We start from the raw sequence: 23,760 nt of genomic DNA, 5'->3' as shown, positions 1-23,760 counted from the left end.
GTTTTTGAAAACTAAATATTCCTGAACTCCTTCAATCTGGACATCAAGGTCCCAAAAATCACGATTGCCGCATTTTTTAGACGACAAAAGATCAGACATTTTTATACACGACAGAACCAGATGTACAAATATTTTTTTCTTTATTTTTAACTGAATTTTATTTATGTTCCATTGATTTTTTTAATATTTTTAAAACATTTATTTAAACCTTATTCTTTACTGCTGTCACGGTTCCGATGTGCGGAGCATCTTGTGCTCTGTGATGATCTGCCATGCTCTCCTGCAGAGCCGGTACTTGCCTGTTCCGTCGCGCAGAGCGTTTTGCAGGTTTACATGCTCTGCTATTTGTCTGGAGGTCCTGTGGACCGGTTGTTTCTCAGCAGTGGGTCCTACGCTGGTGTTAGGAGGGGCTTTCCTCCTGAGGGTCCAGTCGCCACAGAGGTAGTGCACCTCAGCCACAGGTGTGGAGCCCCATCCCTGGTAAGGCCGGAGTACACTCACACACTGTAGATATAGCTTACACTCCATCAGGCCGTGGTTAGGGCCAGATTGCTCCTTTTGGAGAGCACAGTCCCGGAAGCAGCCTGGAGGTGGGGTTAGTTAGTGGCTGGACACTTAGAACAGTGTGGAAAAGGAAAGTGAAACTAGACAGAACAAGTTAAGCGGGCTTTACATGCTAGCGATATCGTACGCAAAAGCACCCGCCCCCGTCGTGCATGCGATATCGTGTGATCGCTGCCGCAGCGAACATTATCGCTACGGCAGCGTCACACGCACTTACCTGGTCGGTGTCGTCGCTGTGACTGCCGAACAATCCGTCCCTCAAGGGGGAGGGACGTTCGGCATCACAGCGACGTCACTGCGACGTCACTAAGCGGCCGGCCAATCAAAGCGGAGGGGCGGAGATGAGCGGGACGTAACACCCCGCCCACCTCTTTCCTTCCGCATTGCGGCCGGCGGCCGGTAAGGAGACGTTCCTCGCTCCTGCGGTGTTACACACAGCGATGTGTGCTGCCGCAGGAGCGACGAACCACAACGAAAAACAACCCTTACCGATTTTTGGTTTTGGGACGACCTCTCCATGGTGAACGATTTTCACCATTTTTGAGGATGCTTAAGGTCGCTGATCAGTGTCACACGCTGCGATATCGTTAATGACGCCGGATGTGCGTCACTAACAACTTGACCCCGACGATAAAACATTAACGATATCGTAGCGTGTAAAGCCCCCTTTAGACACAGAACGAGGAAGGATGTAAGAAGAGAGAGGTCCTGAGGACTGGAGCTGGAGGAAGAAAGAAAGGAAGAAGGGGTCCTAGAGTCACGGGAAGTTAGAGATCCACCCGTGCGCTCGCATCCACATCTGACGTACCGGTGTGAAGGGACTTGGCCGCAAAGGGGAATCGGCCGCTAGACTAGTGGAGAACAACCAGGCTCAGCTAGCAAACCGGAGCCGCTACCACACACGAATCCACTGGAAGGTGACCAGATAGGACCAGGACACAGAGCAAGGAGCCGCCCAGAAAGGGGTCTGGGCACTGCTCAGGCAAGCGCTGGAAGACGACCTGGAATGGCTATTACAGAAAGGAACACCGATTCTGTGCCTCCAAGTTACCTGGGGATCGGCTAGACCCCATCACCGCAGGACTCAGCATTCCAAGGGTGGTGTTTGACCGGCCATGATAACCTGAAATTGCCAACCGTGAGTAAACACCTTGTGACTGCACCCTGCTGTGTCCTGGACTCATTGCCTGCGCCGCTAGCCCTGCACTGTCCCAACACTTCACTGGCTAACAACTGCCTACAGTTGCCCTGGGGTCCTAGCTCCACCTGTGAGAGGAGCTGTACCATGTCAACTGCATCACCATCTGCCCCAGCGGTCCCGTCTAAGCAGCGTCAGCCATACCTGGCCGAAGACCACAGGTGGCGTCACGATTCATCATCCCCTGTACATATCCCCACCCATTTAAAACGACACCGCCAGGGTCACGGAGTCGGGCCCTATTGTCGTGACCTCCCAACAGAACCGGCCCGGTTCCGAGTGCCCCACGGCCCTGGTGGGCGTGTCACTCGCTCGGAACATCGCCAGTCGTATTTCCTGGTTCTGCAGTAAGTGCTCTTGGCTCCCGTTTGTGTACAGTTATCTGATCTTTTGCTCTCGACTCTAGACTGTAGTTGACTTTGCTCTGCCCACCCCCCTGACTTTGTCATTACCTCCTGGTTTCTGACCTCGGACCTTCTCCTGACCATGTCTCCGCCTGCTCCCTGTATCCTATACACACTCTCCTGGAATCCTGTCTTTCGGCCGGTATCTTGATCTCGTCTCTGCCTGCTCCCTGTGTCCTGTCGTGTCCTCCTGGTTCCTGACCCCGCCTTGTTTGACTACCTCTCTGTTCACACTGCACGCAAGTAGTATCTATCGCCACCTAGTAACTAGCATCACACTACGCCACATAGTGTTGAGCATCACAATGAACCTTTGATTTTAGTATCTAGTGTGACCACTTGTGCAGCAATATCTGCATCTAACCATTTCTGGTGATTGTTGATTAGTTCTGCTCATCGGATGTAGAAATTTTATCCGATTCCTCCCTATAAAACAGCTTCACCTCTGTTATGTTGGAGGTTTTCTCCATGATCTGCTCACATCAGGTCCTTTCACAACATTTCTATAGGATTAGGGTCAGGATTGTGACCTGACTACTTGACTTTTGCAAAACTTTACCTTTATTCTTCTTTTGTAGAACGACTTGTGGCTTTGGGTCGTTGTTTTGCTGTTTTACCTACGTTCCTCTAAGATCACATCAAGGACAGATGCACTTACAAAGAGAGATGGGCAAACCCACAGATGTTCAGGTTCAGCAAGTCTGGCTGGACTTAACAAAAAAAACAAAAAACATTTTGGGACCGGACTTGAACCCAAACTTGAGCCTGGACCCCGAACCCCATATAAGTCTATGGGCAACTTATGTGCTGTAAAATGGCTAGGGGGCTGCAAAAGGAAGCAAAATGGCTATTAAAGTAGGGACGTAATACTTACTAAGTCTCCGGGAGGCTGTCTCACTGCTTCCGGGTCCGCTGATTAAACCTTATGAATATTCACTGGCTCAGCATGTAGCAGAGCTGGGATCATCAGGGGACGTTGTGTCTGTGGATAACCGATATAAAAGAATCCGGCACTCACATTTTTTGCTGGTGGTATATTAGCGATATATATGAATTGTGTAGTAGAAACATTTCGGTCTTTAAACCTTCGTCAAACATACACATGAATGTAGGCTGGGATGCCTGGAATCGTGGTAAAGACTGGCACTCATAGGTAACGCGAGAAGATCGCCACGTGGGAAAGACAGGGACTCATAGGTAATGCGACAAGATCGCCACGTGGGAAAGACAGGGACTCATAGGTAACGCGACAAGATCGCCACGTGGGAAAGACAGGGACTCATAGGTAACGCGACAAGATCGCCACGTGGGAAAGACAGGGACTCATAGGTAATGCGACAAGATCGCCATGTGGGAAAGACAGGCACTCATAGGTAATGCGACAAGATCGCCACGTGGGAAAGACAGGGACTCATAGGTAATGCGACAAGATCACACGTGGGAAAGACAGGCCATCATAGGTAATGCGACAAGATGGCCACGTGGAAAAGACAGGCCATCATAGGTAACGCATCAAGATCGCCACGTGGGAAAGACAGGCGCTCATCGGTAATACGACAAGATGGCCACGTGGGAAAGACAGGCACTCATAGGTAATACGACAAGATGGCCACGTGGAAAAGACAGGTGCTCATAGGTAACGAGACAAGATCGCCACGTGGGAAAGACAGGCGCTTATGGGTAATGAGACAAGATCGCCACGTGGGAAAGACAGGCGCTCATAGGTAACGCGACAAGATCGCCACGTGGGAAAGACAGGCGCTCATAGGTAATACGACAAGATGGCCACGTGGGAAAGACAGGGACTCATAGGTAATGCGACAAGATCGCCACGTGGGAAAGACAGGGACTCATAGGTAATGCGACAAGATCACACGTGGGAAAGACAGGCGCTCATAGGTAATATGACAAGATGGCCATGTGAGAAAGACAGGCGCTCATAGGTAACACGAACAAGATCACACGTGGGAAAGACAGGTCATCATAGGTAACGCAACAAGATCGCCATGTGGAAAAGACAGGTGCTCATAGGTAACGCGACAAGATCGCCACGTGGGAAAGACAGGCGCTCATAGGTAACGCGACAAGATTGCCACGTGGGAAAGACAGGCGCTCATAGGTAACGCGACAAGATCGCCATGTGAGAAAGACAGGCGCTCATAGGTAATACGACAAGATCGCCATGTGAGAAAGACAGGCGCTCATAGGTAACGCGACAAGATCACCTTGTGGGAAAGACAGGCGCTCATAGGTAACGCGACAAGATCGCCATGTGAGAAAGACAGGCGCTCATAGGTAATACGATAAGATCGTACGTGGGAAAGACAGGCGCTCATAGGTAACGTGACAAGATCACCTTGTGGGAAAGACAGGCGCTCATAGGTAATACGACAAGATCGCCATGTGAGAAAGACAGGCGCTCATAGGTAACGAGACAAGATCGCCACGTGGGAAAGACAGGCGCTCATAGGAAACGAGACAAGATCGCCACGTGGGAAAGACAGACGCTCATAGGTAACGTGACAAGATCACCTTGTGGGAAAGACAGGCGCTCATAGGTAATACGACAAGATCGCCATGTGAGAAAGACAGGCGCTCATAGGAAACGAGACAAGATCGCCACGTGGGAAAGACAGGCGCTTATAGGTAATGAGACAAGATCGCCACGTGGGAAAGACAGGTACTCATAGGTAATACGACAAGATCGCCACGTGGGAAAGACAGGTGCTCATAGGTAACGAGACAAGATCGCCACGTGGGAAAGACAGGCGCTTATAGGTAATGAGACAAGATCGCCACGTGGGAAAGACAGGTACTCATAGGTAATGCGACAAGATCACCATGTGGGAAAGACAGGCGCTCATAGGTAACGCGACAAGATCGCCACGTGGGAAAGACAGGCGCTCATAAGTAACGCAACAAGATTGCCACGTGGGAAAGACAGGTGCTCATAGGTAACGCAACAAGATCGCCACGTGGGAAAGAAAAGCGCTCATAGGAAACGCAACAAGATCACCTTGTGGGAAAGACAGGTGCTCATAGGTAACGCGACAAGATCGCCACGTGGGAAAGACAGGCGCTCATAGGTAATGCGACAAGATCGCCACATGGGAAAGACAGGCACTTGTTTATTTTTACACACCACTCCAGGAACCAGACATCTAGATTGAGGGCAACCAATCACAAACGCCGGTTGTTTTACTGCAACCAATCACTGATACTGTCAAAGCGGTTGGTCAGGGGAAGCAGTGAATATGCATGAGATTTAATGAGCGGACCCGGAAGCAGTGTGACAGCTGCGCAGACACTCGGTAAGTATATAATTGTCCTGCTTTAATCCCCATTTTGCTTCCTTTTTTTTTTTTAAGAAAAAATAAAAATGTAATTTCATCCGGATGGCCGAACACGAACAAAAACACGGACTTCCCTAAGAAATTCGTGTTCGGGGTTCGTGCATGGACCCCGAAGTTTACAGTTTGGGTTCACCGATCACTACTCATGAACATTAACTTATGTAAGAGAAGCCTTTAGTTGCTTAGAAGTTACCTTGGGTTCCTTTGTGACTAATTAGCTTATGCAAGAAAGGCCTTTAGTTGCTTAGAGGTTACTTTGGGTTCCTTTGTCATCTATTAGCTTATGCAAGAGAGGCCTTTAGTTGCTTAGAGGTTACTTTGGGTTCTTTTGTGACCTATTAGTTTATGCAAGAGAGGCCTTTAGTTGCTTAGAGGTTACTTTGGGTTCCTTTGTAACCTATAAGATTATGCTAGAGAGGACTTTAGTTGTTTAGAGGTTATCTTGGGTTCCTTTGTGACCTATAAGTTTATGTAAGAGAGGCCTTTAGTTGCTTTGAGGTTACCTTGGGTTCCTTTGTGACCTATTAGCTTATGTAAAAGAGGCCTTTAGTTGCTTAGAGGTTACCTTGGGTTCCTTTGTGACCTATTAGCTTATACAAGAGAGGCCATTAGTTGCTTATAGGTTACCTTGAGTTCCTTTGTGACCTATTAGCTTATGTAAGAGTGGCCATTAGTTGCTTTGAGGTTACCTTGGGTTCCTTTATGACCTTGCAGACTATTAGACACTTTGCTTTTGGAATGATCTTGATTGATCGATCACTCCTGGGGAGGTATAATTGTCCTTGAATTAACTCCAGTTGTACACAATCTATCTGACTGTGGATTGAAAGATTCTAATCTCTTTACAGGAGGCTTTGTAACTTTTTCCAGCCTCATGAGCAACAACAACTCTACTTCTGAGGTCCTCAGAAATCTCCTGTGTTCGTACCATGATGTACATTCAAAAATTTGTTTTGAAATTCAGACTTTCAGAGATCCCTGTTCTTTAAATAAAACAGGTTGCCCACTCACATCTGATTGTCATCCCATTTATTGAAAACAAAAGAATTTAATTTCACCTTTAAATTATTTGCTAATCCTAAAGGTTCACATGCTCATTTAGCAATACTTAGAAACAAGCTTGTTGATGGTTTCCAATTAGCGGTAGCTTCTTGTTGATGGTTTCCAGTTATCACTACTAATTTTCTCAAGGTATTCATGTTTATAGGAAGGAGCATGGCACTTTTTTTTCTTCTTTTACAGTGCACAGAAAGAGAAAAAGCTGTTATAACAGCAAAAAGTAATTATATAATGATGACTGCAGAGCGAGGCTTCACTTTTACCATTCTTCTAAAAAACGGCATTTTCTGGTCATTTTTATGGGTTTCTTTCTGCATCTCAGTGTGGATTTTGGGCCATTTTCCAGGAAATAATATTTAATCCGCTCATTAATTGTTTGATTTTTTTTTTTTGTCCTGTTGCCAGATTTTTTTTTTTTTACTGAGATCATTTCTACATTTAGGATCAGAGCGTTAGAGACTATTTCTAGAAAATATTCAAAACTTAGTGATAAATGTGGCTACGTGCATCCGGGGGACGCAGCCTTTAGGGCATATGTTATATCTGTAGGTCATAATTAAAGGGGAACTACACAAATAATAAATTGGGGCAATAACAATTAGTGCTCACCTTTTAACAACTCCCCCAAAAAAGTAAAAAGTGTTGGATTGGGTTGAGGTCTGGGGACTGTGGGGACAATACTGCTCCACTACGTCATTGTCATTGAACCGTTATTTCCCCAATCTCGGCGTGTGTTTCTGGTCGTTCCCCTGCTGGAACACACACACACGTTCGCCCCTTTTCCTTTGTTTCTTCCAGACCCATTCCCCCCATCAGAGCCGTCTATTGACTTTCTTCTCATCGCTCCAAATCCCTCGTTTCCAATCTTCTACTTTTCGTTCTTCTTTGTAATCTCGAGCCGACGCTTTTTATGACAATATTGAAGTTGCTGCTTCTTCACCTTTTTTCAGGCCACCATTCCAGACTTGTGTAACATACGTCACCCGGTGCTTGCATGGCCGTCTGTGATGTCCCTATTATGGAGCAGACGAGCCGCCTCCACTGCCGGGTGTCACCAGAACTGATAGACCTTGTGATGAGAAACTTGGTGACTCCGATATTTTGCCTGGACTTCACCTCTTGGCTTTTGAATGGACGGACGGACTTCATCTCTTATTATTCCACCACTCATGGCCTCACATAATGCAGTTTTCTTGGCCGAGAGACCGCTATCGATGAGCTGGGTGATGCGGTTTCTCTTTTCTTGGGAAATCTTCTTCATGGCGGCTTCTCGATTCGAACCAGTGACTTTCACTTGGGAATCAACTAATAACACACTGAGCTATTAGAAAAGGTGAGAACAGGTTGTAATTTGTAGTATACAGGAAGAAAAAGAGCAAAACAGTAACAATGCAGTGATATGATGAGAATCTGCATAACTAATCATACGCTGAATAGCTGCAACTCACATTTATGTATGAGATAGCCAAGATGATTGTCTATAAAATGAAGTTAGTGTCACGATTTGATCTGTAGAGAATGATAAGATATGGTACCTAAAAGTCAAAACATTGTTACCCTTTTGCTTGTCACTCCATGTGGGCACTCCCTGGCTCACACAGTCTACAAGGGCGATTATTTTTTGTCCAGCACAGGTTTCATAGACACTTTATGGCTAGCAAAGTTTACGGGAACACTTTTTTTTAACCGGAAACATTAATGGGGTACTCTCAGTCTGACACTGTTATTTGGGGTACTGTTTATCTGGGCACTCCATGGCTAAAAGTTTTGACCTGTACTCCTACCAGTGAATTACTGGCTAGTACAATTTCTAAGGAGCATTTTTAGCCTGCAGTATTAATACAGAAACTTTTTGGCTAGCACTGTCTGTCGGGACACCCTCTTTAGGGACACCCTCTGTAGTGAAACCCTTATTTTTGGGTGTCATTAAAGAGTGAGAGGGGTTGAGAAGGAGAGTCAGACGATCTCTCTGCCTATAGCCACAGCAGGACCTTACACGTTCACATGTGATGGACAAATATTTGCCATTTTTATTTCCATGACAGAGCTGAAGACCAAAGAGGTGAAGGTGGAGCCCATGAGCCCAGAACTCCTGGAGTCAGCCGAGCAGCTTTTCGTGGAGGACCTCTACAACCGGGTCAAGGAGAAGATAGACGACCGGAGCTTGTTCAACACCCCGTGTGTCATGGATCTGCAGAGAGAACTTCTCAAGGACCATATGGAATCTCCACTCAACGAGGTCGATGAAGTCTGGCCCAATGTCTTCATCTCTGAAAAGTGAGTCTTCAGTAATGGTTGTATCCAAAAGACAAAAACTATTTTACAAGGATTGATGGATAGATTCATTAGATAAGATAGATCGATATATAATACAAAAAGCCTGACCAGCGCTTCCAAACAGAATAAAGCAAGTGTGAACCGGTGCAATGTCACACGATGTTTGGCTCATACCTTGCCAGGTGTCATGGCGGCATCTGACGCTGTTCACACTGCAGAATCTGATACTCCTCACCATGCTTTTTCCGGTCTTCAATCAGCTGTGTGCTCATTAGTGACCAGGCTTGCAAGAGATAATTTCTGATAGCCTGATGATTATCTCTTGGATCACATGTTGTGGGAGACCTATCACAGTTACTCCTCGCCTTTTTAAGGTGGTGGAGCATGTCCTCCCATGCCGACTATAGTTTTTGCTAAACTGGTCCGTGTACTGTTGTCTTCAAGTTGCTGGGGATTTATTGCATGAGGCTTGATGTGCTGCAAAAATCCTCTCCTCATCTTATTATTTCCTCCCTGCTCTTTATTTCCTCCTTATCACGTATTGTCTTATATCTCTGTCTTCTAGCTGTGCGATTACGTTTTTGGTTTCTACGTTTGTCTATATCTTTAGGTTTAACCAGCCCTGTCCTGCTCCCCCCCTGAGGTTGGGTAGGTGGGTGTATAAGATCAGGGCTTGTTAGGAGAAGGGAAAGGAAGGCGGTTCAGGCACCTTCACCATTAGAAGTATCTCTGGGATTAGAGACAGCAAGGGCCCCCTTAGCTTGAGGGCCAGTTTAGGAGCCCCGGTCCCATGTTATTCCCTGACAACCCATGACTGCACAATAAACAAATAAAAGTATACAGCTTTCTTTTTAAAAGTATATTCCATACAGCGGTAATGCAATTCAGATTTCATAGGTTCCATGTTCACAGATATCTTGGTGATTGCAGAGCGCTGCTGTATTCTTTTGTTTGTGTAGGTTGATTAGATAGATATGAGATAGATAGTTTATAAGAAAATCGATCAATAAATAATGTGTGATCCCTCTGCACACATTGTCTGTGGTGTCAGTCACACGATGTGCGGCCGCTCGTCTCTCTGATGTATCCGGTGTGAGCGGCTGCACATTGTGGTCCTGTAATGATCACATCACACATTGCCGCAACCTCTGTCCAGCTCATTCCCTGCAATAATAATGACGAGGGTCCTCCAGAGCTGGGATGTTGTCAGGTGCGATGATCAAGAGGCAGCAGGTGCGGCTACAAATGATGTGAGATGATATACCGTAGTGCTTCACTGTGGGCGAAAGCTTCTAGATCGTAACTATCAATAAAGTTGGGTTTTTCTACGTCAGATCTCACAGAAGCAGGGTTTTCTGATTTATTTCAGGAGTGTGGCGGTCAACAAGGGGCGTCTGAAGCGTATGGGCATCACCCACATCCTGAATGCCGGACACAACACCACCGTCTTTACAGGGCCCAATTTTTACACCGGGATGGAAATTCAATACATGGGCGTGGAGGTCGACGATTTTCAGGACTGTGACATCTCCAAGTTCTTCCGACCGGCGGCTGAGTTCCTGGATGAAGCGTTACTCACCTACAGGGGTAATAATAACCAGCTACTTTATCGTTTGCTGACTGCATGTGACACGCTGCGTGCTGCTGTACACCGCACGGCCCGCCGTCTGTCTCTCCTGGGCCTCACACATACATTTCTGTCTCTCCAGCATTCTGCTCACAGATTGGAGTAATCTATACGATTATATCTAACAGGTGGTCTTCACTGCCCCCTGTGCCCCAGAGGACAGGTGGCCCCTATGTATTGATTTGTAAGGGTTTTCTAAAAATCTGCAATGCCTACTTGATCACCAATTTTTAAACCTTTCCTATACATGAGAATGGAGAGAACCACACACGTGTGACCACCTCTCCCTCAGCCGAGGCGTCTCTCCCGTTCTCCATAGACCTTTATTCCAGCAAATACTGTATTCCATAAATGTGCAAAATGGGAATATCCCTTTAAAGGGAACCTGTCACCTAGTCACCTGCAAGGTGGTCCAATACAATAAGGAGGTCTGATGGGGTCGCTGGTCTTGGGTCCAGCGCCTCCTCTATCCTTGCTCTTCTCGGGTCCAGCGCCTCCTCTATCCTTGCTCTTCTCGGGTACATCACCTCCTCTATCCTTGGTGTTCTTGGGTCTGGCACCTCCTCTATCCTTGCTGTTCTTGGGTCTGGCACCTCTTCTATCCTTGCTGTTCTCGGGTCTGGCACCTCTTCTATCCTTGCTGTTCTCGGGTCTGGCACCTCCTCTATCCTTGCTGTTCTCAGGTCTGGCACCTCCTCTATCCTTGCTGTTCTCAGGTCTGGCACCTCCTCTATCCTTGCTGTTCTCGGGTCTGGCACCTCCTCTATCCTTGCTGTTCTCGGGTCTGGCACCTCCTCTATCCTTGCTGTTCTCGCGTCTGGCACCTCCTCTATCCTTGCTGTTCTCGCGTCTGGCACCTCTTCTATCCTTGCTGTTCTCGGGTCTGGTACCTCTTCTATCCTTGGTGTTCTTGGGTCTGGCACCTCCTCTATCCTTGCTCTTCTCGGGTCTGGCACCTCCTCTATCCTTGCTCTTCTCGGGTCTGGCACCTCCTCTATACTTGGTGTTCTTGGGTCTGGCACCTCCTCAGTCGTTGCTGTTCTCAGGTCCGGTGTCTCCTCTATCCTTGCTGTTCTCGGGTCTGGCACCTCTATTCTTGCTGTTCTCGGGTCTAGCACCTCCTCTATCCTTGCTGTTCTCAGGTCTAGCACCTCCTCTATCCTTGCTGTTCTCGGGTCCGACGCCCCCTCTATCCTTGCTGTTCTTGGGTCCGATGCCCCCTCTATCCTTGCTGTTCTCGGGTCCGATGCCCCCTCTATTCTTGCTGTTCTTGGGTCCGGCGCCTCCTCTATCCTTGCAATCACTGTCCTCCTTGCTTAGGCCATGTGTCCACGCTGCGGAAAATGCGCGGATTTTGACACGGATTTCTCGCGGAAAAGCCGCGGATTTTCCGAAAATCTGCAGCAGCGGCACTTCCAAGCCATTTCAATGGCATTTTGGAAATGCTGTGTCCATGCTGCGGATTTTTCCGCGGCGGATTTGCCGCGGATTTTGATCCGGAAAAATCTGCAGCATGTCAATTATTGTTGCGGATTTTGATCCGGATTTTGGCTATAGAATGGGGAAAAAAAAAAAAATCTGCATCAAAATCCGCGGCAATTCCGCGGTAAATCCGTGGTAAATCCGCGGCAAAAAAAAGGTGCGGATTTGCCGCGAAAGTCGCGTATTTTCATGCAGAAAAATCCGCAGCAACATTCTAGCGTGGACACATAGCCTTAGAGTGGATGACGCGTTTTACATAATCTACACAGGTCGGCATTGCACTCCTGCCTTGCTGAGGGCAGAGCAAAGTACTGCAATGTGCAGGAAAGAGGAAAGGTCAAAGAACGCCCGTGCATGCGCACTACAGTAACAGGGCAGAGCAAAGTGCACATGTGCAGGAGCGCAATGGAGGCCATATAAACCTAGGAGGACAGTGATCACAAGGATAGAGGAGGCGCCTGACCCGAGAACAGCAAGGATAGAAAAGTGTCTGGACCCAAGAACAACAAGGATAGAGCAGGTGCCGGACCCAAGAACAGCAAGGATAGAGCAGGTGCCGGACCCAAGAACAGCAAGGATAGAGGAGGCACCAGACCTAAGAACAGCAAGAATAGAGAAGGCACCAGACCTAAGAACAGCAAGGATAGAGGAGGCGCTGGACCCGAGAACAGCAAGAATAGAAGAGGCTCGGACCCGAGAACAGCAAGGATCGAGGAGGTGTTGGACCTGAGAACAGTAAGGATAGAGGAGGTGCTGGAACCAAGAACAGCAAGGATAGAGGAGGTGCAAGACCCAAGAACAGCAAAAATAGAGGAGGTGTTGGACCTGAGAACAGTAAGGATAGAGGAGGTGCTGGAACCAAGAAGAGCAAGGATAGAGGAGGTGCCAGACCCAAGAACAGCAAGGATAGAGGAGGTGTTGGACCTGAGAACAGTAAGGATAGAGGAGGTGCTGGAACCAAGAAGAGCAAGGATAGAGCAGGTGCCAGACCCAAGAACAGCAAGGATAGAGGAGGTGTTGGACCTGAGAACAGTAAGGATAGAGGAGGTGCTGGAACCAAGAACAGCAAGGATAGAGGAGGTGCTGGACCCGAGAACAGCAAGGATAGAGAAGGCACCAGACCCAAGAACAGCAAGGATAGAGAAGGCACCGGACCCAAGAACAGCAAGGATAGAGGAGGCCCTGGACCCGAGAACAACAAGGATAGAAGAGGCTCGGACCCGAGAACAGCAAGGATAGAGGAGATGTTGGACCTGAGAACAGTAAGGATAGAGGAGGTGCCAGAACCAAGAACAGCAAGGATAGAGGAGGTGCTGGACCCAAGAAGAGCAAGGATAGAGAAGGCACCGGACCCAAGAACAGCAAGCATAGAGGAGGCCCTGGACCCGAGAACAGCAAGGATAGAGGAGGCCCTGGACCTGAGAACAGCAAGGATAGAGGAGGCCCTGGACCTGAGAACAGCAAGGATAGAGGAGGCCCTGGACCCGAGAACAGCAAGGATAGAGGAGGCCCTGGACCTGAGAACAGCAAGGATAGAGGAGGCCCTGGACCCGAGAACAGCAAGGATAGAGGAGGCCCTGGACCCGAGAACAGCAAGGATAGAGGAGGCCCTGGACCCGAGAACAGCAAGGATAGAGGAGGCCCTGGACCCGAGAACAGCAAGGATAAAGGAGGCCCTGGACCCGAGAACAGCAAGGATAGAGGAGGCCCTGGACCCGAGAACAGCAAGGCTAGAGGAGGCCCTGGACCCGAGAACAGCAAGGATAGAGGAGGCCCTGGACCCGAGAACAACAAGAATAGAGGAGGCCCTGGACCCGAGAACAGCAAGGATAGAGGAGGCCCTGGACCCGAGAACAGCAAGAATAGAGGAGGCCCTGGACCCGAGAACAACAAGAATAGAGGAGGCCCTGGACCCGAGAACAGCAAGAATAGAGGAGGCCCTGGACCCGAGAACAGCAAGGATAGAGGAGGCCCTGGACCCGAGAACAGCAAGGATAGAGGAGGCCCTGGACCCGAGAACAGCAAGGATAGAGGAGGCCCTGGACCCGAGAACAGCAAGGATAGAGAAGGCACCGGACCCCAGAACAGCAAGGATAGAGGAGGCCCTGGACCCGAGAACAGCAAGGATAGAAGAGGCTCGGACCTGAGAACAGCAAGGATAGAGAAGGCACCGGACCCCAGAACAGCAAGGATAGAGGAGGTACCGGACCCAAGAACAGCAAGGATAGAGAAGGTGCTGGAACCAAGAAGAGCGAGTATAGAAGAGGCGCCGGACTCGAGAATAGCAAGGATAGAAGAGGCTCGGACCTGAGAACAGCAAGGATAGAGAAGGCACCAGACCCGAGAATAGTGATGCCCATCAGACTGGATCGGACCACCCCGCAGGTGAGTAGGTGACTGGTTCCCTTTAAATCTAAAAAATTTTTTAAATCTATTCTCACAGAGTATAGAAAACAAGTCACAATAGGATTTTGATTGCAGCTTTGGATGTGACTAGAGTATAAAAGAACCATATATATTGAACAGGGCTTATTGTACACAGATTATATTAAGCATATCCTTCGTCCCCCCTTTCGAACAGTAAGTTGCCGTTTCGGCCGCAGTGATACAATTCTGCCATTCACTTCTCTTCACCGCTAAGTGGACATCAGCCCCTTCCCAATTATAGGGGCCCCACCGGCCGGATAGGGGATAAAAATACTCTGCCGCCACGACAGACCTGACTCCATGATGAATCACCCGGGCTGCTGCGTTATTTTAGGAGCAAGAATAACAAAGCACAAAAATATAAGGAGTGAAGAACAACACAATCCACCGACCGAGACCGAGGCCGGGTTTAGTTTTCCAAAAATAGTCTGAATTAATGGCTGCGTTATTCTCCTCTGTCCCCACATTACACCCCCTACCACTGCAGCACGCCAGATAACGAGACCTGTAGTGGGGAAAAATGATACATACAGTATATCACAAAAGTGAGTACACCCCTGACATTTACATCTTTTCCTGGGACAACACTGCAGATCTGACCCTGTGATACAATGTACAGTGTCGGTGCGCAGCTTGTATAACAGGGTAAAAAACTCAACACACAGCCGTTAATGTCAACAAAATTGAGTACACCCCTAAGCGAATTAGCCATTTTCCCTCCCCGGTGTCATGTGCCTCACTAGTGCTACCCGGTCTCCAGTGTAAATGGGGATCAGGTGTGTTACATTTGGTGTTATCCCTCTCACACACTCTCATACTGGTCACTGGACGTTCAGCATGGCTCCTCATGGGAAAGAATTCTCTGAGGATCTGAAAAAAAGGATTGTTGTTCTACATAAAGATGGCTGAGGAGATAAGAAGATTGCCATCACCCTGACACTGATTTGCAGCACGGTGGCCAAGACCATACAGTGGTATAACAAGAGAGGATCCCGCAGAACAGACCTCGCCATGGCCGACCACAGAAACTGAGTGCACAAGCTCAGCGTCATATGCAGAGGATGTCTGTTCAGAATAGACGTATGAGCTCTGCCAGCATTGCTGCAGAGGTTACAGGGGTGGGGGTCCACCTGTCAGTGCTCAGACCATACGCTGCACACTGCAGAGGTTACAAGGGTGGGGGGTCCGCCTGTCAGTGCTCAGACCATACACCGCACACTGCAGAGGTTACAGGGGTGGGCGTCCGCCTGTCAGTGCTCAGACCATACACCGCACACTGTAGAGGATACAGGGGCTAGGGTCCGCCTGTCAGTGCTCAGACCATACACCACACACTGCAGAGGTTACAGGGGTGGGGAGGTCTGCCTGTCAGTGCTCAGACCATACACCGTACACTGCAGAGGTTACAAGGGTGGGGGGTCCACCTGTCAGTGCTCAGACCATACACCTCACACTGCAGAGGTTACAGGGGTGGGGGTCCACCTGTCTGTGCTCAGACCATACACCACACACTGCAGAGGTTACAGGGGTGGGGGGTCCGCCTGTCAGTGCTCAGACCATACACCGCACACTGCAGAGGTTACAGGGGTGGGGGTCCGCCTGTCAGTGCTCAGACCATACACCGCACACTGCAGAGGTTACAGGGGTGGGGGGTCCGCCTGTCAGTGCTCAGACCATACACCGTACACTGCAGAGGTTACAAGGGTGGGGGGTCCACCTGTCAGTGCTCAGACCATACACCGCACACTGCAGAGGTTACAGGGGTGGGGGGTCCACCTGTCAGTGCTCAGACCATACACCTCACACTGCAGAGGTTACAGGGGTGGGGGTCCGCCTGTCAGTGCTTAGACCATATGCAACACACTGCAGAGGTTACAGGGGTGGGGGGGGTCCACCTGTCAGTACTCAGATTATAAGCCGCTTACTATCACATTGCTCTGCATGGCTGATGTCCCAGAAGGAATCCTCTTCTAAAGATGATGCACAAGAAAGCCACAAACAGTTTGCTGAAGACAAGTACACCAAGGACAAGGATTACTAAAACAGTCCTGTAGTCTAATGAGACCACGATAAACTTACCTGGTTCAGATGGTGTCAGCATGTGTGGCGGCTCCAGGTGAAGAGGACAAAGTGTGTATTGCCTACAGTCAGGCATGGTGGTGGAGGGTCATGGTTTGAGGCTGCATTAATGCTGCCGGATGTGGGGGGCTACAGATCATTGAGGGAACCATGAATGTCGACATGTCCTGTGACACTGAAGCAGAACAGGATCCCCTTCTTTCAAACATATCGACCCCAAACACCTCCAAAACCACCACTGCCTCACTAAAGAAACTGATGGTAAAGGTACTGGGCTGGCCGAGGGTCTCCAGACCTAAACCCTATGGAACATCTGTGGATCCTCCTCAGAAGATGGAGCAGCGCAAGATCTGTAACATCCACCAGCTCCGTGATGTCATCATGGAGAATGAAGAGGATCCAGCGGCTCCTGTGAAGCTCTAGTGACCTCCATGACCAAGCGAGTTAAGTCCGTGCCGGAAAATAATGGTGGCCACACAGAAAATACTGACACTTTGGGAACAATTTGACCATTTTTCATTCAGGGGTGTACGCACTTTTGTTGTTAACAGTTTAGATATTAATGGCTGTGTGTTGAGTTATTTAGAGGACACCAAACGTATCCTGTTATACAAGCTGCACACTGACACTGCATATTGTATCACAGAGTCAGATCTGCAGTGCTGTCCAATGAAAATGTGAGGGGTGTACTCACTTTTGTAATATACTGTAAATAGGTAGATAGATAATAGATAGAAAGAAAGAAAAAATATAAGGAAGGCAGCACTCCTAAATTGAAAAAAAAAGAACATTTATTAACCCATATGGAGCGGTGACGTTTCGGTTCCAAGGATCCTTTTTTAAGACTTGAGAAAGGTTACTTACAACCGAAACGTCGCTGCACCATATGGGTTAATATATTTCCCTTTATTTCAGTATTGGAGTGCTGCCTTCCTTATAGTTTTCTATATACAGTTGGGAAAATAAGTATTTGATCCTCTGCTGATTTTGCAAGTTTTCCCACCTACAAAGAATGGAGAGGTCTGTCATTTATATTGTAGGTAACTTCAACTGTGACAGACAGAATCCGCCCCCCCAAAAAAATATCCAGAAAGTCAAATTGTATGATTTTTCAAATAATGTATTAGCATTGTATTGCATGAAATAAGTATTTTATCACCATTCAAACAGCAAGAATTCTTCTCTCACAGACCTGTTATTTTTTCTCCTACTCTGCACTCATTACCTGTATTAATTGCACCTGTTTGAAACAGTTACCTGTATAAAAGACACCTGTCCACACACTCAATCAATCACACTCCAACCTCTCCACCAAGGCCAAGACCAAAGGTGTCTTAGGACACCAGGGACAAAATTGTAGATCTGCACAAGGCTGGGATGACCTACAGGACAATAGGCAAGCAGCTCGGTGAGAAGGCAACAACTGTTGGTGCAATTATTTGAAAATGGAAGAAACACAATATGACTGTCATTTTTTCTTGGTCGGGGGCTCCATGCAATATCTTGCCTCGTGGGGTAAGGATGACTCTGAGAAAGGTCAGGAATCAGCCAAGAACTACAAGGGAGGACCTGGTCAATGACATGATGAGAGCTCGTGGGGTAAGGATGATTCTGAGAAAGGTCAGGAATCAGCCCAGAACTACACAGGAGGACCTGGTCAATGAGATGATGAGAGCTGGGACCACAGTCTCAAAGATTAGATTACTGTTAGTAACACACTATGCCATCATGGATTAAAATCCTGTAGGGCACGCAAGGTCCCCCTTCTCACACCAGCACATGTCCAGGTTCCATATGAAGTTCAGCAATGACCATCTAGATGACCCAGAGGAGGCATGGGAGAAGGTCATGTGGTCAGATGATACCAAAATAGAACTTTTTGGTATTAATTCCACTTACCGTGTTTGGAGGAAAAAGGATAAGTACAACCCCAAGAACACCGTCCCAACCGTGAAGCATGGGGTTGGAAATATCATACTTTGGGAGTGCTTTTCTGCAAAGGGGACAGAACGACTAAACTGAGGATGGATGGGGTCATGTATTGCAAGATTTTGGCCAACAACCTCCTTCCCTCAGTAAGAACATTGAAGATGGGTCGTGGCTGGGTCTTCCAGCATGACAATGACCTGAAACACACAGCCAGGGCAACTAACGAGCTGCTCCGTAAGAAGCATCTCAAGGTCTTGGAGAGGCCTTGCCAGTCTCCAGACCTGAACCCAATAGAAAATCTTTGGAGAAGCTGAAGCTCAATGTTGCTCAGCGACAGACCCGAAACCTAAAAGATCTGGAGCAAATTTGTATGGAGGAGTAACCTGAAAGATCTGGAGAAGATCTTTATGGAGGAGTGACCTGAAAGATCTGGAGAAGATCTGTATGGAGGAGTGACCTGAAAGATCTGGAGAAGATCTGTATGGAGGAGTGACCTTAAAGATCTGGAGAACATCTGTATGGAGGAGTGACCTGAAAGACCTGGAGAACATCTGTATGGAGGGGTGACCTGAAAGATTTAGAGATGATCTGTATGGAGGAGTGACCTGAAAGATCTGGAGAAGATCTGTATGGAAGAGTGACCTGAAAGATCTGGAGAAGATCTGTATGGAGGAGTGACCTGAAAGATCTGGAGATCTGTATGGAGGAGTGACCTGAAAGATCTGGAGAAGATCTGTATGGAGGAGTGACCTGAAAGATCTGGAGATCTGTATGGAGGAGTGACCTGAAAGATCTGGAGAAGATCTGTATGGAAGAGTGACCTGAAAGATCTGGAGAAGATCTGTATGGAAGAGTGACCTGAAAGATCTGGAGAAGATCTGTATGGAGGAGTGACCTGAAAGATCTGGAGATCTGTATGGAGGAGTGACCTGAAAGATCTGGAGAAGATCTGTATGGAGGAGTCGCCAAAATCCCTGCTGCAGTGTGTGCAAACCTGGTCAAGAACTACAGGAAACGGCCGACCTCTGTAACTTCAAACAATGGTTTCTATGAAATATTAAGTTATATTTTTCTATTGCATCAAATACTTATTTCATGCAATAAAATGTAAATTAATTATTTAAAAATCATACAATGGGATCTAGATTTTTGGGGGGATTGTCTGTCACAGTTGAAGTTACCAATGATAAAAATTGCAGACCTCTATTCTTTGTAGGTTCGAAAACTTGGGAAAAGTTGCAAAATCAGTAGAGGATCCAATACTTATTTTCCCTACTGTAGATTTTTTTTCTTAGCATCCTCCCTGTGTTTTCACCTTCTCTATTCCTCCAGAATATAAATCATTTCTTGCCAGAGACCTGAAGCCCCCCCGTCCTCTGCAGCGTTGTCCTTGTGAGGTGGCAGCTGAGAACAGGACATTAGGGATAATGCAAGGCCCTCCAGCAAATATGTCACAAAGTGACAATATATGCATCAATTAAAATAATTGTTGGACACTAGGTGTGAATGAGTGCAAAAGTATGTACACCCCTGGGTATAAAAGATGACCATGAACTGTCATCTTGGCCTGCCAGAACTTTTTTGGAGGAGGCAGCAGGAGAAGCAGTTGAGCATCTCCAGACTTATTGCTGTATTCCTTTGGGGGTTAAACAATTTATCCCCCCAAATCTCCAATAACACAGTTTTACCTGTCCATTTCCCCCAATAAGGTTGTCTAAGGGGGTAGATGAGGTTCAACCAAACCATACATGACAAACAGATACTATAGCTTCAGATTTATGGTGGTCTTATAGTCAATATGATGATGACAAAATAAAACGTTCTCATTTTACAAGTCCATAACATTTTCTTCTTTCCCTCCACAGGTAAAGTTTTGGTGAACAGTGAGATGGGCATGAGCAGGGCGGCCATCCTAGTCGCAGCGTATTTGATGATTTTCCATCACATGACTATCCTCGAAGCCCTGATGACCCTACGCAAGAAACGGGCCATCTACCCCAATGATGGTTTCATAATGCAGCTTCGAGATCTTAATGAAAAACTGCTGGAAGAACGCGAATACTCCGAAGGAGGGGACGACGATGATACCAATAGTCAAAGCTCTGTCATAGACGCCAAGACACACTCTATAGTCGTAGAAGAAGATGGAGGAAGCATCATGGGGGCCAAAGTTCACTCCATTACTTTTGAGGAAGAAGATTCAACTAGCATCATGGGAAGTGCCATGAGCATGGCGGGAAAGTCAAGTGTAGTGTCCAAACAGCCAACGCTCATTGATGAAGACGAGGAGGAGAAGATCTATGAGGAGTGGAGACGAAAACAAGGACTTCCACCAAAAGAGGTACCAAAGAAAGAGGAAGGGCAAAGCGTTAAACTTCCAGAAGAAGGAGAAGTTAGTGATAATCAGCTAAGACAGATGATTTATGAGTGGCAGAAGGAAAATGCGAAATATCATGCCCTACCCCCTGGAGAAGACGAAGGTTCTATGATGAGTGAGAGATGTTATACACCAAGTGAAATTAGTGATGTGGAAAGTGTCACCTCCCAGGAAATTCGGATGTTGAAGCAGCAATTTGAAGCAAGTCGAATGGCCAGAGGACGCTCCGACTCTGTATCAACTGATAGTACCTGGGATATATGGAACCAGCGGCTCATGGAGATCGAGAAGGAAGCCATTGCGAAGAGCGATAATAAGGAGAAAAAAAGAGAGAAGGATGTCGATGAAGAAAGTCTCTGCTCGGAAACAGGTTCTTTATTCAACTTCTGCAAAAAGAACAAGCATAAACTGACTCCTTTAGAAAGATGGAAAGTCAAGAGAATTCAATTTGGGTATCACAAGAAAGATAGTGAAGCATCGGACGGCCAAAATAAGGAGGACAATGGTGAAAAGAATGATGAAGACCAGATGAGTCAATCAGACGTAAACATATCGGCCTACCAGGCCTGGAAACTGAAGCACCAGAAAAAAGTAGGCAATGAAAATAAGGAGGAAATTGTGGAACTGGCCAAAGGAGAAGACACCGCAAGTATCAAACGCAAACAAAGGCGAGCCGAGATTTTAGAACGTTCAAAGCAGACCTTGGAGGAAAGTCAATCGATGTGTGGCTGGGATAATGAAAGCTCAATGAGTGGAAGCATCCCGTTATCTGCTCTTTTTCACATTGCACCTTCATCTAGCGGTGGTAATGATGCAGCCTCAGTGTTGAGCATGCAGAGCAACAGATCCCATCAATCCCAGGCGAGAAGTTCTGCAAGCCAAACACAAGCTCCTACATTGCTGCCACCAAATTTACCACCTGGGGCAGATGCCATTTCCATAGCAGGCATTCAGAACTGGATCACCAACGTCGTGAACGAAACCATTGCCCAAAAGCAGAACGAAATCATGATGATGTCCCGTGCTTCCTCAGCGATGAGCATGGCCTCTGGAGATTTTGGGAGAAGAGGGGATGATGAAAGATCTTCCATACTTGGTGCGGCAGGAGGTTCGTGCCTCTCAGGTTCTGGCTTTCAGCAGCGTGATTTGAAAAGCTCAGATTCTGTATTGTCTTATAATTCTTCGACAAGCTCAACTGCAAATTTACCGAGCGCCAAGAGAAAGATTAATCAAACCAGTGTCCCACTCTATGGACTATACATGGATGATGTGGATCTAAAAAAGCTCAATCAAAAAGAGCATGAAATAAGGGAAGAGTTGACAGAAAAACTGACCCAATATCGAAAGGAAAAAGTGGTCACTGACAACAAGAGGAGCTACTTGTATAGAAAGAAAAAGGCAAAGGGCACAGAAGGAGACGAAGATGAAGAGAAAGAAAGTGTCCTAAGCTCTCGGCTTCAAAGTTCTAGGTTGTCCTCAGATCAAGAATATAAAAAACATGAAAAAACTTCCTACCTAAGTAACCTCAGTAATTTTCCGAGCACCAACTCCACAAGTTCAGATTTGCAATCGAATGTAAGCAAATGGCTCAGTGGTGTGAACACCGAGAAGTCTTCGGTGTCTCAAATTGAAAGATCTTCCGAAAGGTCAAGAAAATTTGAGCATGAGCGAGATGTGGACTCTCAAGTCAATGGTTACTCTAAGAAGTCGTCAGAATGGGACAAAGTGGGATCTTCATCATATCAGAGCTACAGAGACACAACCAGGACCACATCAAGATTTTCAATGTCTTCTGAAGAAGAGGACGATCACATCAGTCGTTCAAAAGTCTATGAAACTCCGAGTCCTGAACCGTACCTCAGTGACCACTCACAAGACAGAAACGGGTTAGAAGATCTACCGAGCACCAGACAACCTAGAAGGAGTCACGTAGAAGATCAGGAAGATAACGATATCTCAGACACAACCGATTTAGGCTCTAAGAGGATCTTTACAGGGAAGTTTAAGAACGAGGAAGAAGAGGAGAGTGATCCCTTAGAAAGTAACAGCACCGGAAGCCGATGCGCTCGTAATAGGAAGAGCAAAGAGGAAACAGAAGAAATGGATGATGATGATATCATAGCGGCATGGAGGAGCCGACAGGAGGGGATGAAAGCAAGACTCAGGAGGCGCAAAGAGGAGGACTGAGTCTCCGAATTATAATCTGTGCCATCTACAAGTTTTCCATGAAAGCTGGGATATCTGAAGCTGACGTTTCCATTTTCAGTTGCCCAGTCTAATTCCTTGTAGCCCTGCTAATAGTTTCAGTGCATCTTTAGCCTTTGTGTATTGCAGTTTGCAGAGATGTCTCCTGCCGAGCTGTCTCAAAGGGCTTCGCCAGTATGTAAAGAAAGGATAATAAATCTAATATATAAAGCTGAGTGTATGTATGTATGTGTGTATACTGTATGTGTGTGTGTGTATGTATGTGTGTATACTGTGTGTGGTGTGTGTGTGTATACTGTATGTGTGTATGTATGTGTGTATACTGTGTGTGTGTGTGTGTGTGTATGTATGTGTGTATACTGTGTGTGGTGTGTGTGTGTGTGTATACTGTATGTGTGTATGTATGTGTGTATACTGTGTGTGTGTGTGTATGTATGTGTGTATACTGTGTGTGTGTGTGTATGTATGTGTGTATACTGTGTGTGTGTGTGTATGTATGTGTGTATACTGTGTGTGTGTGTGTGTGTGTGTGTGTAATACTGTGTCTATGTGTATACTGTGTGTGTGTGTGTGTGTGTGTGTGTGTGTGTGTGTGTGTATGTGTATACTGTGTGTGTGTGTGTATGTATGTGTGTATACTGTGTGTGTGTGTGTAATACTGTGTGTATGTGTGTATGTGTATACTGTGTGTGTGTGTGTGTGTGTATGTGTATACTGTATGTGTGTTTGTATGTGTGTGTGTGTATTGTGTGTGTGTGTGTATGTGTATACTGTATGTG

The 23,760-nt window shown here is 47.1% G+C and overlaps 1 protein-coding gene across 1 annotated transcript in view; it reads left to right on the top strand.

The window, feature by feature from the left end:
- STYXL2 (serine/threonine/tyrosine interacting like 2) overlaps positions 1–23,191 on the top strand; it is a 93,808-nt gene extending 70,617 nt beyond the window's left edge. Inside the window, exons 4-6 of the mRNA XM_075334914.1 lie at positions 8,624–8,855; positions 10,225–10,442; positions 20,265–23,191. Coding sequence (XP_075191029.1) covers positions 8,624–8,855; positions 10,225–10,442; positions 20,265–22,963 — 3,149 coding nt within the window. The 3' untranslated portion in view covers positions 22,964–23,191. The remainder of the gene's footprint in view (positions 1–8,623; positions 8,856–10,224; positions 10,443–20,264) is intronic.
- Positions 23,192–23,760: the final 569 nt, after the last annotated feature.

Source organism: Anomaloglossus baeobatrachus, chromosome 2 (genome assembly GCF_048569485.1).
Source record: "Anomaloglossus baeobatrachus isolate aAnoBae1 chromosome 2, aAnoBae1.hap1, whole genome shotgun sequence".
NCBI classification, from domain to species: Eukaryota; Metazoa; Chordata; class Amphibia; order Anura; family Aromobatidae; genus Anomaloglossus; species Anomaloglossus baeobatrachus.
This window is presented reverse-complemented; position numbering and strand designations above follow the sequence as displayed.